This window comes from Lepisma saccharinum, chromosome 8, assembly GCF_977018435.1.
Source record: "Lepisma saccharinum chromosome 8, izLepSacc3.1, whole genome shotgun sequence".
NCBI lineage: Eukaryota > Metazoa > Arthropoda > Insecta > Zygentoma > Lepismatidae > Lepisma > Lepisma saccharinum.
In genome coordinates, this window is record NC_139236.1 from 49256871 (window position 1) to 49272934 (window position 16064).

The 16064-nt window shown below is 37.8% G+C and overlaps 1 protein-coding gene across 3 annotated transcripts in view; it reads left to right on the forward strand.

Moving 5' to 3' along the window:
- Positions 1-16064, forward strand: part of LOC145990988 (proton-coupled amino acid transporter-like protein pathetic) — a 106276-nt gene that overhangs the window by 36224 nt on the left and 53988 nt on the right. For all 3 annotated transcript variants that reach the window (XM_083126619.1, XM_083126617.1, XM_083126618.1), the window contains exon 2: positions 3109-3200. In XM_083126619.1, the coding sequence (XP_082982745.1) occupies positions 3109-3200 (92 nt within the window). The remainder of the gene's footprint in view (positions 1-3108; positions 3201-16064) is intronic.

Sequence of the window (16064 nt, forward strand, 5' to 3'; positions counted from 1 at the left end):
CCAATTAGGACGACGTTTACAAACACTAAAGTCAGTAACGGCTTGTACCCACACATTCGCACACATTATTAGCATTTTACCAACTAGGATGACGTTTACAAACAATGAAATCAGTTGCGGCTTGTAATCACACATCCGCGATTATCTCGAAAACGGCTCGTTTGCAGACCCATGTTTATAGAGACTTTTTTGCTTCTATTATCGTGTACTTTCACCTGTGTCACATTGCGCTATTACTTTTGGGGCACCCTGTATAACTGAATCTGACAGGTCAGTTTTTCTCAAGGATCTCTTCAGCAACGATGCAACGAATAGGAGTTTCTTGCCAGTGTGTACCAATGGACAGTACTCGCCCATTAACACAGCTCCAACTTATATCATCCCAGGATCTTGAAGTCTGCAAATGCGTCAGCTTAATAGACGCAGTCCTCGCTTGGCTAAAGATACACATTCCGAAGTGAGCAAGGGAAATCGCTGTACTACGTCTTTCGATGGAGATTTATACCACGGAGCAACCTTATCAGCAGATGGGAAAGGTTACTGTGAACGAAGACGTGAGGAAAAGGAAGATAACCAAGCAACTCCCCTTAGAAGCAGCTCACTTACGTCCTCACCACAGCTGGGAGAATGTTCACTTGCCACAACATTCTGTGTGTTTATCTGTTGTTGTCAGTTATTTATAACGAAGTTTACGCTTGGTAACATGAAGCTGGTGAAAGCGGAACATAAAGCTACCACTTGTGGTCAGTGTTGCCAATTGCAGCGACGCCTCCCCCTCCCATACACACACGGGCATTTTTCTTGCACACGTTTGTCATTATCGAGATATCGTGTTGCAACAGCCAGGATTTTATTGGAAAGGGAGATGGGGGCAAATTCCCTCACTCTCATAATATTTTGACACTTTCGGGGGGATATTAAATATATACGTACAATAACATCGCCAGACTACTTAATTCGGGTGGGACAAAGAGTGGACAAAATATTTTCAACTGGGTTCTGCTACGATGGTCATGGCATGACTAAGCCAAGCGTCAAGTCAACCTTGCAGCAGGTTTTCGCATATGTAGATCCAAACGCAAGAATATAGTTCCACTGAGACGGGTTCTATTCCGACCCAACTGCATACTTGCAAGAAAACAGTTATTTAATTTGTAATAAACAGACAAAATAATACATCCATTAGCAGGTATGGACTTAATTGGTTGCAATCACTGTGCAGTTAGAACCGCAGATTCGCCAACTGGAATATATATTGCGTTGGAGAGACACTGAAACTTTAGAGCGAGTCGAGCGAGACTGAATGCGATGCAGAGCGCGTGGAATCGGCGATACCAGTGTTGCACATCCCACTATTTTAACCCTATGTTTATTGTAGAGCGGCGAGAATGGCTGAATCTCCTGTTCAGCGCGCGGTTTTACCCGAATGTTTTTTGGGCTTCAACCGAAGGGAAATGCTCTTCAAAGTCAAGCAAGTTGTTTTAAATGTATAATCCTCCTTGCGGCAACAAGATCAAAGTAAAACAGGGCGTGAGGTGATTTGCCGTCAATGTGCGCACGAATTGTATCACGGGTGTTGAATGATTTGCGGTTTGAGTTTAGCAAGAGGAAACGATTGTTTGACGACAAAAGAATCTCCGCGGTATTAAAAGATATCGCAGTGAGAAGAAACATGTTTATTATTTGGACGAGACGTCCTTCAACTCGGTGGGTCGGGGAAGGGGGAATAAAACATGGAAGGATACAACCATGCAAAACCACCGCCAGGGCTGAAGAAACCGACGATGAGGGAAGGGGGAGGCTTATTGTTTCACCCACTGGCGGCAATGAAAGCTTTGTTGAAGGCGCATATTTACTGTTCCGCGCAAAGAAAGGGAAGGGTGATTATCAGCAAGAAATGGACTGACCGAGATTTGAATCCTGGTTTAGTGAAGTGATTCATAAATTGAAACCAGAGTAATAGCGACAGACAATGCACCTGATTGTATATATCAACAATAACAAATCATGCTTTTTTGGTGGTATAACTTGAAGTGCGCGTGTCTTACAGTAACGGATGTATTGCGAACGAAGCAACCACGTTTCTCATAAATGTATTTCTTTCTAAACCAAAAATAATAATTTGTCATTAAATTCAAGAGGGCCTATCGTTGTTTACTTTATCTCCGTTTATTTTTCGTTTTGCGTGCTCGAAATATACACACATGCTCTCATGTTTTAGAAGTTATTTCGCTCTTATATTAAGTAATGACACATTTATTAAATAATATATGCGCAGGAAGTACATTTAAAAGTTTATGTTTCAGGAGACAAAGAGAAGCAAAAATACATTCCACTTGACATGCATGCGGGTTTTGATGTGTTGTGCGGTTGGCAATACTGTGGATTTTCTCTGTCTGCGATGTAAGCAGCTCGGCGGTTGAGGCAAGACTGGCACGGAAGATTCTGAGCTCAGTTCTCGCGCGGATTGATACATAAAACCTGCTGCAAACTTAGCCTGACGCGCGGCTTAGTATAATGCTTCTCACCTTCTCTTTCTCCAATCTGTTCACTTAACTCGCGCACTCTCTCTCTCTTCACTTTGCTTACACTTACAGAGTTGTAAAATCCTTTTTGAACCACCCTGTGTATTGAGGATTGAATTCGTTTTCTAAAGATTTCGATGGCGCAGCGAAAGCGTCGTTCCCTTGTAATAAAGAGGTCCCGGATTCGATTCCTGGTGGAGGCATATGGCACAGTGGATTGGGTCCCACTTTAAACTGCAGGTCCAGACCTAATTAACCTATCTGTACATAAAGTGATCTTAAAACAACAATTCAAACTAAATTCAATTCTAAAGATTTCTAATACACCACAGGCTTACGGCTTACAGCAACAAGACACGAGTAGCGACAGCAAACCTAAGACAAACGCTTTCCTTGCAGGAATAAATATCGACAGGATTTACTCTAGCCTTTATTCGCATTAAGTATTAAATGCATTTAAGTTACTATACGTGTTTGTTTAATACAGTTATGAATAAGTTTACAACTAATCTTGTCAAAATCCTTCCCTATGTTAAGGAAACCTGCTTATTCGCTAATTTTACATGATATATTTTTCTCATAGGATTCGACGAATTCATCGGATGAGTTTACGGAGCTTACTACAATACCTGTACCCACTTTCGCCAACCACACAAACGATGGACCAGCTGACGCGTAAGTTAATAAACATTAATTGTTTTTCTGGTTAAGAAACATTATAATTTTCTGTCCATAATTGTGAACCACCATTATATTAGGAATAGTAATAGCTAGAGATCATCCCTCCCAAGTGGCAGATAAACAACAACTTTTTACATTTCTATACGTTCAACTTTTTCTTGATGACTTAGGGTCCAAAAGAATATCTAATCGGTGTTCGAAATTATCGGTGGTAAGTAGCGAAATGGCAACTATGACTGTTTAGTTTGGCGCCTATCTTCTCTCATACGACGCCACTTTTAGCGACTACAGGTTCCTTATGCTTATAGATATTAATGTTAGATAATTAGCCATTTCGTCTATTTCTTCGACCAAGCCATTCTTCTTACACTTTTGGCTATTTTGATGTGATTTACTGTCTCTGGACAGAACCACAATGAATGCTTTCTTCTGGATTACAACCCCCATTTTTATTCCTTGTACTAAAAAACAGTAACGGGTAATGTATCAGAATAGTAGATTCTTGAAACGTTAACTAAAATGTTCATTTTTCAAGTAATATGGAAAGACGAAAGTGAAGAATAATTTTAAATATATTCATATTGCATTAAGTAAAGCGTTGTTCTATGATCTTTCAAAAAACGAAACCATACCGTTTTTCGTACAGGGCCTTTAATGTTGTTGTTGTTGTTTTGTTGTTTTTTTTTTGTTGTTTTTTTTTACTGAATCCAAATGGCACCTAGACACCTAAAGATCGTATGTCCAATTTAAAATCCTGGTTCCAGTCCAAAGAAGTGCATTTACTTATTTTGTTTGTGATTTTATTTCATCATTTAATTATACATCCTTATCGTCGCTCTTTATGAGAGTGAATATATTTTATTATCTTCTAATCCTCCAACAAAAGCCAATAAAACTTCTTGAAGTACATTCAAGGATATTATTAAAATATATTTGAAAATATTCTCAAAATTAATATGAATAATTACAAGATTTGTTCTTAGTATTAATTAATCCTTAGGGTGTGAATATCAGAGTTGGTATGCAGACTTTTCTTTTAGGATTACAAGTGTTGCAGTCTGCACATCTGGAACACTTCGTTGATAGGCCCACCATGCGTGAGAAGGCCATAAGTGCATAACTGCTCCGTTTTTTTCTCTCGAGGACAGTGATATGATCCATATTTTTATGTGACGTCACCAGTAGAAAATATGTCACTAATATATTTATTTTGTGAAAGAAAGCGTAATTTCCTTGTTATTCTATGTAATATTGCGCCTTATTAGTAATGTATATCTTTTGTTTAATGTTTTTTGTATTTTGTGCTCTGTTATGAGTAGTTTAATGTACCTTCATGTTTGCGAGAGTGCACTATACGAATTTGTATTTCTAAAGATGTATAGATGTCAGTTTTGTTGATAGTATCCTTTTGTAGATAGTGAATGATTCATCTGTACTTTAATCTGTGTTTTCGAAAATAGTATAAAAGCGAGGATATCGCGTAAGAATCATCACACTTTTTCGCCACGGATCGTCGAAGCTTTTAAACTTAAAAAGAACTCCTCGGTGTTGTGCATACATCCTGGTATGGTAGTTCGGGGCGCAAGCTAGGCCTATGTGAACATAGGTACGCCGATAGCCATGCATTGATGATATGCACAATACTGCAACCAATCTACGTTAAATAATAAAGTTAGCCTAAGGAGTAATTTGGAAATAAAAGGCTAAAGAGCAAATATTGGCTCAGTTATCATTGCATATCTCTTGGTGTGGTAGTTCGGGGCGCAAGCTAGGTCTATGTGATCATAGGCTTGCCGATAGCCACGCATTGAGTTTATGCGTTTTAGTTGAGTCAATTCATCAACAAAGTGAAATCCTCGCTTTCGTCTCAAGTATATTTGCCCTATAATTGCAATAAATAAAGAATAAACCCTTTCAGTTTATACATACTGCAGTAATGTGGTTTTATTTCTCTGTGCTGTGAATATTGTCTTTGCCTAACACTACCCCTGTACCTGAGAGGAGTCTGTGTACTTCACCGAGTCTCATCGTTCACCGCTGAGTATTATTAAGTTAATATTAATAGTATAATAATACGACGCGTCTAATTGCATAGAACGTATCAACAGTTCGAGATAGGAAATGTCCAGAAAGAACGCTCTGTTGGCATGCCATCAGACACAGGCAAAATCATGGGCGTAACTTGGGGCCTAACTTTGGAGGGACAAAATCGAACTTGGGACTTAACTTTGGGGGTGGGGGGATCAAACTTAGGACTTAATTTTTGGGGTGGGAGAATCAAACTTTCGGGCGCAGAATCAAACTTGGGACTTAACTTTCGGGGTCACAATCAAACTTGGGACTTAACTTTCACAGGCAGAATCAAACTTGGTACTTAACTATCAGAGGCAGAATCAAACTTGGAACTTAACTTTCAGAGGCAGAATCAAACTTGGAACTTAACTTTCAGAGGCAGAATCAAACTTGGAACTTAACTTCCAGCGGCAGAATTAAACTTGGAACTTAAATTTTGGGAGCAGAATGAAACTTGGGACTTAACTTTCAGGGGCAGAATCAAACTTTCGGAGGCAGAATCAAACTTGGGACTTAACTTTCAGGGTCACAATCAAACTTGGGACTTTACTTTCAGAGGCAGAATCAAACTTGGAACTTAACTTTCAGACGCAGAATCAAACTTGGAACAACTTTCAGAGGCAGAATCAAACTTGGAACTTAACTTTCAGACGCAGAATCAAACTTGGAACTTAACTTTCAGAGGCAGAATGAAAATTGGAACTTAAATTTTGTGAGCAGAATGAAACTTGAAACTAAACTTTCAGGGGCAGAAACAAACTTGGGACTTAACTTTCCGAGGCAGAATCAAACTTGAGATTAACTTTCACTTTCGGGGGCAGAATCAAACTTGAGACATAACTTTCAGTTTCGGGGGCAGAATCAAACTTGCGACTTAACTTTCCGGGGAAGAATGAAACTTGGGACTTACCTTTCCGGGGAAGAATGAAACTTGGGTCATAAAATATACGATTCAATACTTTGCTACTCAGGTTCCAGGAGGTAAAGAAAAGTATCCTTAATTTTTAAATTTAGTAACCTGAAAATTTTACCCCAGCCAAGTTACGCCTATGGACACGATGAAGCTTTGTAACTTCACAATGAAAACTGCTTACATGAGTTGCATACCATTGAAAGATGGCATAAAACAGATGCAGATTGCAGTATGGGAATTGTGGACGATTGCAGTTTGCACATAAGCTTTGCAATAGATGAGACTTCCGAGATTATTTCATGACTGCCTGTGGTGTATTGCGCTATACGTGTGTTAGCTGATGTGTGCAGTTCTTCGGAATGGCCTCTCTCAGCTAAATTCAGTCGGGTGGAAATATTTTCCTATGTCCGCAAGGAATTTTCTCTCGTGAAATTATTCAGGAAGAGAGACAAGTTAATTAGACGTCTGCTTTATGCACAGCGGATCTCATTGGTAATAGTTTCTGTTTAATGTGCAATCACTCTCCCCAATAAATAAAATCTCTGAGGACTACAGGGAATACCATTAAGATTAAAAGTGCTTTAATAAGTGAGAATATAATGAATATAGTAATATTTTAATCAGGTGCGAAATCCTTGGAGTATTTCCCCCCACCAACAATCTTGGCCTCAAAAATCCCCCCACCAAAAAATTTCGGGGGGGAAGAGTTTTGTTACAACAAACATAAGATAAGCATTTACTTTTAATTTCAAATATGCTGTACTAAGAATAATGTTGAAAACACATAGTTGTGAGTGTTCAATGCTTTTCCTCTCTCAAGAGATCATTAAGAAATCTACATCAATACACACAATAAAAGTAAAACAAGAATGCAAAACAATAACAACTATGAAATGTAATTGATTTATATTAATATAAACCAAAACTAAAGAAATTTTATACATAATAAAAACAATGTCAACTATTTCACAATTTATTAACATCTTTAAACAGTTAGTAGAGGATGTAGTTTGCTACTTTATAATATCTGATATATTTAAAAGTAGCAAATTTATTTACTTTTGGGTAATTGATAATAATAATATATTCTTAATTTAGTAATTTAATTTAGTAATGTATTTTTACTTTTAATAACATTATAAATATGTATATCGTATAATTTACGTATATATATGTATGTTTGTGGGGAGGGGGTTGTAGATTAAGATATTTCTTCCCCCACCAGTCGTAAATGATTTCGCACCCTGATTTTAACGTTCTTGTGCAATGAGGTTTAAAGATATGTGGACTTCGTATGTATTTACACGTTATGGTTCTGTACTGGTGGATCAGAAAAGGTGCCCTTTGCTTTCTTGGCTTTGTTTGATTTCTTCAACGTCACATTGTACGGAACAAATTAATTGGACAATATGTATAATGTAACTCTGAACCTGATTTTACTATCTCTAATATTCTCAACGCACGTTATTCAATTGTTTTATTTTAACTGTAGCTATATTTGACAAGAGCACTTTCACCCCCTAAAATGAGGAATAAGGACAGTTTTTTATTTAAAATTCTGAAAAATACATGAATATTACAATAAAATCAGCGCATTGCCTCCAATGGTTCCCTTGGTCATTTACATTAATTAATAATATAATATAAAAAGCTTTGTAACGACCACTTTCATGCAAATAAAAATTAAACTTGAAATATTGTTCAAGCAGGTGGAACATGGATATGTGACAACATTTATCTATCGCTCACCTCAAATAGAATTAAATAAATTTGCGAAACGCAAAAACAGACAGTGATTTCTGAACCTACAATCTTCCGAATAAGACTTCATCACACAGAATGCGATAGCGTTAACCACATTAGAGTCTGTTCGGCGGGATGAATTCTATGCATTAGCAGTGATTTCTCAGTTATATCCATTATATCTACTCATGCAGGGTCTGTGTCCAGTTTTTTGCTCATGTAGTGTAATCGGGACTGGATATAACAGGTTAAAGTGGAATCCAAGTCGAACGACTGTACAATGGGCCACAATTTGAACCTGTCAAACCTTCGATTTGATTTGTTTTTTAGTGTCGCTTTTTTGGTACTTTTAGCTAATCGCGACTATGAGGATAAGTGATGAAGACACACTCGCAAAGAACACCCTTGCCCACGCCTGGCTTCGAACCCGGGGCCCTTGCTAAACACTCCGCGTCGAAGGTCGGCGATACATGGTTGGAATCCCTGCCTCTATAGGTATTGAGGATTCGGTAATAAATTGATGAAACGGATCAAGAAAGTCAAGAGAAATCCTTACATTACCCTGGATTCGAACCTACTGCCTCTGAATTCATACAGGATTATGATAACCACTCCTCTACCAAGTCCAGCTTCATGGGTTTTGGATAATGGAGTGCCTAAAATCATAGATGGAAGTTACAGCTTCCTCCTTTCTCCTGCCAAACTTTGCTGGCACACCCAAAGAAACACAGATTCCCAAGAAGGAGCTAGAACCCAGAACCTTCAAGACCCAAGCCCTTAACAAGTTGGACTATATTTTTTTTCCATTGCAAACTTTAAAATCTTCACTAATATTACCATAAAATCAAAATACTTACCTGAAATAGTGAGGGTACTTCGGCACAATAAAAAAAAAACTACTTCGAGAAGCTTTCTTCGATGTCTGGTATATGAAAGACATGAATGACAATCACTTACTCCCTCCACACAATAATAAATGGGTGCCTGGGTGCAACTTTAGAGAGGGTTAAAGGTGGCCGGAGCGTGATGCTGATCTCATCATCTCAAAAAAAAAAAAAAAAAAAAAAAAAAAATATGCCCGAGATCGAAAATGTGGGGTCTTACCCCCACATCCCCAGTATATGTGCCTTCATGGCATTGTGCAAAGTACACGTGAAACTATACTTTACCTCTCAAAAAAAAAAAACCGTTCGAAAAAGCACGCAAAACTTTTAATACTGCTAGAGAGATTCTCTCGAGATAGCCAAATACGCTTCTGTTTAGGTAGGAGTCGGTGGCACTTGCAGAGTAACGACTTGGCAACAATTTCACTCTTGGCATTCTTGCACTCTCTCTAGTAGGAAATTCCTTTCGTGCTCCTTAGCCCCATTTCACACGTCTCATTTCCATGGAAACGTCTGGCTTAAATTTCGTCCCTACAGCAGGTGTAGTCTTTTCGGTACTGTTAACAGCCTTTAGGATTAAAGTCATTGTCCTTTCTAGATTTGAAATATTGTTCCAAATTCGTTATATTTTCCACTTAATACGTGTCGAAAAATTATTGTCTTGATTTTTAAAGTTTATTTAATATTTTCACATTTCGTGGGAACTAAAATTTATGGAAATGTGGTCGTGAAATAACGAGATACAGTCGAGAACTAATTTAAAATGATTTAATAATAATAGATTAGTGTATGTTTTGGCAGAGTATTTCAATCTATACTCTGTCTCAGGAATCTGTGGAGCAAGGCTGCGAATAATGGTGGAGAAGAGGAAAATGCGAGTGGGCGGAACAAAGCAGTGCGCGCTGCCGCAAACAACTGGCATAGAGCGACCAGAAACAAAAGAATCTTCGGCTAGAAGCCATCTTCCCCTCCATCCGTTTAGCTCTAGTTGGTGGACGTCATAACCCCCCCCCCCAATTTTGGCCCAGTATTCCTAAGAAAAAAAGAACGTCGAACGCGGGAAAATATGGCAAAATGAGGGCTGACTACTAAGGAAACTATACGTAAGCCCTCGCTTTCGAAAATCCATGGTACGCCACTGTCTCCATGCACTCACTCTCCCTCTTACGCGTTCATTTGTCGAGCACTCTCGAGTCATTATTTACACAGAGACTTGTTTTCTTTCGCTTGCTCCAGAGAACATTTGCCACCTCGGGCAATTGCAACCACAGGCAAAATTGAGTAGATCATTAGACAGAAAATGATTTCGTAAAATTTACAGATGGCACAAATGACCAGGTTGACAGACCTTGGGTGGATTCATTGATTTGGTTCATTTTACTTCGCTTTTCTACCACTTTGACTAATCGCGAAGATGAGGATGGGTGATATTATGAAATTGATGAATGGACAGTCACAAACGCCGAGGCTGGGATTCGAACCCGAAACCCCTGGCGTCGTAGTGCAATCTGCTAACCTCTCCGCCCGGAAGCAGAGACCTTGGGTGGAAACAAACTGCAATTATCACCCGCACATAGTCATCATGTATGTGTCTGTGGAGTAAGGTTCAAAACGTGATACTCCTGTCAGGGAGTGAAACGGTGGCAATAATTGTTATACTCTGTCCCAGCTAACTGTGGAGCAGGCAAACGAAAACAAGTCTCTGCTCAAATAGTGACGCGAGACGGCTCCACTAATGAACACGTAAGAGGAACGGAATTACGTGGAGTGGGGGAAAGCGATTGTAGCGTGTACTACTTCTCTCTGGCCACTCGATTTCCTTCTCACGCTATACGCGGCCTTCCCTCCACAGTTAGCTGGAACAGGGTATAGAATATGCGCAGGTAGACGGACAGAATGAAGAAGGAAAAAATGATATTTCAAATCGACTCTGAGTGGAAATTTGTCAAAAACTTCGAAGAAACAGGTGACTTACAACGTCCGCTGGGTTTGGCCCAAGTCCGGAAAATGAACTCAAGAAACTCACCGGCCAAGATTGACGAAAGACCAACTGAACTTTTTCTCTGAGTTAACATTTCAGATGGAAAAAAATGATCAAACTTAAGAAATACAATTGATTGGTTGATTGATTAATTTGGCTTATTCTACTTCGCTTTTTTGACACTTTCGGCTAATCGCGAGGATGGGGATGAGTGATGAGATTGATGAGGGGGACACTCACAAAGAACAGCCATGCCTAGGCCGGTATTCCAAACCGGGCCTCCTGGCATCGTAGCCCGATGTACTAACCACTCCGCAACGGGGCCGGCATTAAGAATACAAAAGCGACCTTCCCCGATAGAGAATATAACAATTACCAACCAACAAAGGATCTAACAATGAAGAAATCTAAGAAATAATACAGAAGGCTATTTCAAAAATCGTAAACGAATACAGGCGTCGAAAGGTGGGGGGTTGGGGGAGTTACCCTCTTAGGCTACTTGCCCATTGTGGATACCGAACATCTTGATATGCAATCTCTGTACTCTAGTGTCTTAGCCAACAGAAAAAGAAAAGACGTTACGCACTTTATTGGCAATAATATCAATGAAATCTCGGCAACTGTTATTGTGCCAATGTCATACTTGACATAACTACTGTGGTCACCGAGTGACATAAAAAGGGTTCAAGGCACAGAAAATGAAGATGGAACAATTTCTTGTGACTGATAAGATTATCTTGTTTCTAGGTTACTGTTGTTCATTATCACACAACTGGACAATGATTGACGAGAAAGGCGACACCTTTTCTCCTTCCCATCACATACCTGCATAGTACACTTCTTGCTATTTGCTTATTGCATACTTACACAGGCTGATTCATAAGTGGAACTCGGATTTGTATGTAATTACATATTCTATTCCGTCCTAGACATACCTTGAACAGGAAAATGTCAACGAATTATATAACTGACATGATTTTGCATAAGTTTTATGTAACATAGCTTTACATATTTGCTAATTTACTTTACATAAAACAACATATTTCGGTATTTTTTTCCTATCTTGATCCTTTTCCCTATATTTTCGATCTCTGAAAGATGATTAAGAAAATTTGTAGCTCATGTCATGTCAAATTTCCTCATCAATGATATGCATAGTGATTACGGTCACCTAAAATTGACTGCCAAGTGGAAAGACACGCTGAAGACAAAATAAAATACGGGAACTGTTAGTATCAAAAGATACTGCCGCCCCCACCCCTTTTCTGGTTACATATTTTCGTTCCCCTTTTAGGTTTAATCAAAGCACCTAGAAACTTGGCACCGGTGGACAAGAAAGCTACTTTCCTGTATGTAGCCAGTTACGCAATATGTTTCCTTGTACAAAAAAGTACCAAAGTAGCTATGTATTTCCATACGATTGTTCTTTCTGTAGACGCTTTCTTTTTACAATTTGTTTCAAAAGTTACGAAGAGCTCTCGTACATATTTACATATTCTACAATAATTTGCGATGTGAAAAGTAATTAATAGTTGACAAAATTGGTTTCTTAAATATGTACGCGTTGCTGTCCTTTTTTTGAGTTTATAAATTTGATACAAATTTTAATTTGAACCACTTGTGTCCTAAAAACTATGTTGAAAAGTACGCACTTGTTTCTGTATACATGGGTGAGGTTGTACTTTTGATGCATTAATTGACACAGTTAAACATGAAATTTTCGTTTCTTTGACATGCTAGTTTCTGATATTATCAGTATATGCATTTTAGTGGATACGGAAAAGCAGTCGTTAAAAGTAGCGCTCCATGCATTTCTGTATATTTACATACACCAAAAGTGTATTATTAGCAGTATATTTACTTTTAACATTTTGGGTTCTGTGAATACTTCCTTCCTATTTACACCTGAGTTCCGCAATGGATGACACCTTCAACGCAAGAAGAAATTCATTTTGTACAGCGTAAAACGTTGACTGGAGAAATGACGGTATTTGACTGTCATTAACCGTTTTTTTAAAATATTAACAGGCAGTACATAGGTAGCCTAATTAATGTAATTTTAATGATTCAATTTTTTAAGAAAAAATATGGTGCACTCAACTGCAATGTGCAATCATTATTTATCTTCACACATAATAAAATATTCAAATTTAAGTAAGAAAAACTGACGCTGTATGAAGATAAAGGCGAAATTTTGAGAGCGCTGCACATTTTGGTAATGCAAGCGGCTGATTGCATTGATCGCTCTCTCGCCCCTTGCGTAGATTTGAAAACTTGGCATAAGTTCCAGGCGATTTTGCTCTTCGTTGTACAGCAGTACTTCAAATTTCATACTTTTGGCTCTTATTTTTCTGTTTATTTCAAGTTCACCCATGAAGTAAGTTATATGCAAAAACAAAGCCTATATTGTTGTAGGGCTTGTTAACTTTTGTTTGTTTCTTCTTGGACATCCTTATGGAAATTTTAGGTTATAAGTGCATTTCGCATAATTTGGTGATTTTTAGGCCGTAAAAATCCTACTCTCAATAATCTCATTAAACATGTTCAGGAGAAACTCCGGTTTCTTTAAAATTGGCTCTTTCGGCGAGACCATAACGATTACGTAACAGGGCTCCCACTGCATTGCAAGCTATCTGTTGACAGAGCGTACGGCATGTTTGCATTTTCTACGCGTCTATCAGTTAGAACGAGTGTGGAAATCGACGAGTGAGGAATACGAAAATAGAAGACCTAGCTCAAAACTAAACTGGCTGTATGCGGAGATTTCAAAGTCATCCCGCATCACTAAGTAAAATTGCACTAGCGTTGAGTGAGCAGAAACTTTTTTTTCGCAAGTCATTCTTGTCTCTACTTAATAGTTATTGAAACCCTAATCAGGTAGCAAATATGCAGATACGTTTTCTAATTTCCACTTTGACAGACATGGACGTACGCAGATTTTTTCTTTTTTCCAGCAAGGGGCAAGTAAGGTAGTTTATTTTTTTCCGGAGGGGAAAATCGAGGGATGTTTTCCACATTAATTGTGTTTCCCCTCTCAGAAAGCACTTCTTCAGTTTGAAGTTATATCTCGTTTCTGCAACGCCCTTGTAATAACTGACATAAATAATTGTGACAAATGAAATCGTAAGTGTGAAATATATATATATAGTTTTAGGTTGGCGGTCATACAATTCCAAGAGTATTTGGTATCTTTTGGTTCCTTACCCCTTCAGAGGACGGAGGGATTTAGCTTAAATGCGAGTAATAACTATCTAATGGCCGCGTGCACCAACGCCGATTATTTCGAAGTTCAGATGTTCGAGATGAATTTTAATCCACTCTAAATTAACTTGGTTTAAAGATTTGCATTGCACCAACGAGAATCCACGTTCACGAGATTCCGTTCAACTGATCCGAGATTAATTTGTAAGGCTATACCTGATTGGTTGGCTAAAACAAATTACAATCAAGAACCGCATAGAGTAGTGTGATGTTAAATTATCAACATGTAGGAGAGGAAAGTAATTCGGGCCGCAAACTTATCTTAATTTGAGAAATGTACTGATCAACCTTGTAGACGTTTACAAGGATGTAGTAGAGTGTAAAGAAATAATAATATTTAAAAAGAACTGACAGCACAACACAAAAGGAGAAGGAGAAAGCATGGAACCTTCTTCTACGGGACTTTAATGCCTTACGAAGTGCATTCGATTTTGAGAGAACAGCGTACGCTGAACCTCGCTCGCTCAATAAAGATATATTATTATTACTGTACTGTGGTAAGTATTTAGTATTTGAATTTTTCATTTCTTAATTCTTATAGATTTATATTGTCGTGTCGTGTAAATAGCCAGTAACATATATTTTCGTAAATTTATACAATCATATTTCCAACACCATGTTGCAATATCGTAACATTGCTCTGTTCTAATTTACCTTGCACTTGCACGTAATATATGACATTTATTTGTATATATGTTTTGTGTTCTGGGATAGAAAGTACAGTATTTAGAAACATTACGACTTTGCACCACAGAACCACAAATTATTATTATTATTTTGGCAGTTTTTATTTTACATAGTTCTCGAATTATCAGCATTGTACATCCAACATCTCTAGCGTTTGCACGCCCTCGATATCACTTTCCGCTCTTTTTATATTCAAAAACAACTGCCTGCAGTCGAAGCGTCAGTCTCATCTAGTCTGCTTTATCAGAGTGAGCCTACAAACGAGTCACAAATTAATACGTATACGTTGCACAAACCTTCCACATCACCTCACAAAAATGCATGGGGTCGATAGGTGGTATTTTAAAGGGAAAATTTATATTTTTATTTCATATCACTTTTATGACACTTTTGGTTAATTGCGACGACGAAGGGAAGTGATAATTGGATAAAAGTTATGAGAAAATCACATTCAACAAAGAACAACCATGCAAAGGCCGAGTTTCGAGCAGAGAACTTCAGTAATGAGATCAAAAGTCGACGGAACCGGCAACATTTCATTAAGAAAAAATTAAAATTATGTCTAATCAACATTTTGTACGTGTAATATTTTTCCACTTCATTAACTTGTTTATTTTTTGCAAAAGTTTACGAGAGTCAAATCTATACTAATGGATCCAACGCAATATTATCATTAAAAAACTGCTTTATGTGCAAACAACTAAATAATGAATAAACTACTGCTGCAACTATTGATGTTAATACTACTAATAAATAGTTGTAATGATGATGGGCCATAATTGATAATTGCATAGATCTAGCCAGTAATTTAACATGTTATCTTTAAAAAAATTAACAAACCGATAGCGATGCTCAGCATTATAGTAATGAGCTTATTGAAGATTATTTCAATAAACGAGCAAGTATTGTCTGTCGGCTCATACGAAGAAAAAGATTAGATTCTTTGCAGTAATGACGTCTGGTGTAACTTAATCACAATGAAGGTTTAATGTGAATGTTTGAGTTTATATCTCAGTAGAGGTTTTACTTTTACTTGAGATAATGTCTTTATTATGGCATTCCAATAATGTTAATCCGTCCAGTTTTCCGCGACATAATCACACTTGCACTTGTAAGGAGCAAAAGATTCTAAGTCACCAGGAAAACGAAGTGCTTAAGATCCTGTAACGATCTCAAGAACCGATCTACTCATTCCATCTTGATTTATTATTAAAATTATTATAGATACGTCAGCACTAAAGTTACTTGATTTCCATAAACCATAATATATGTATGTCTAATGGTTTATGGAAATTATGACGATTTGTCGGTCGCAT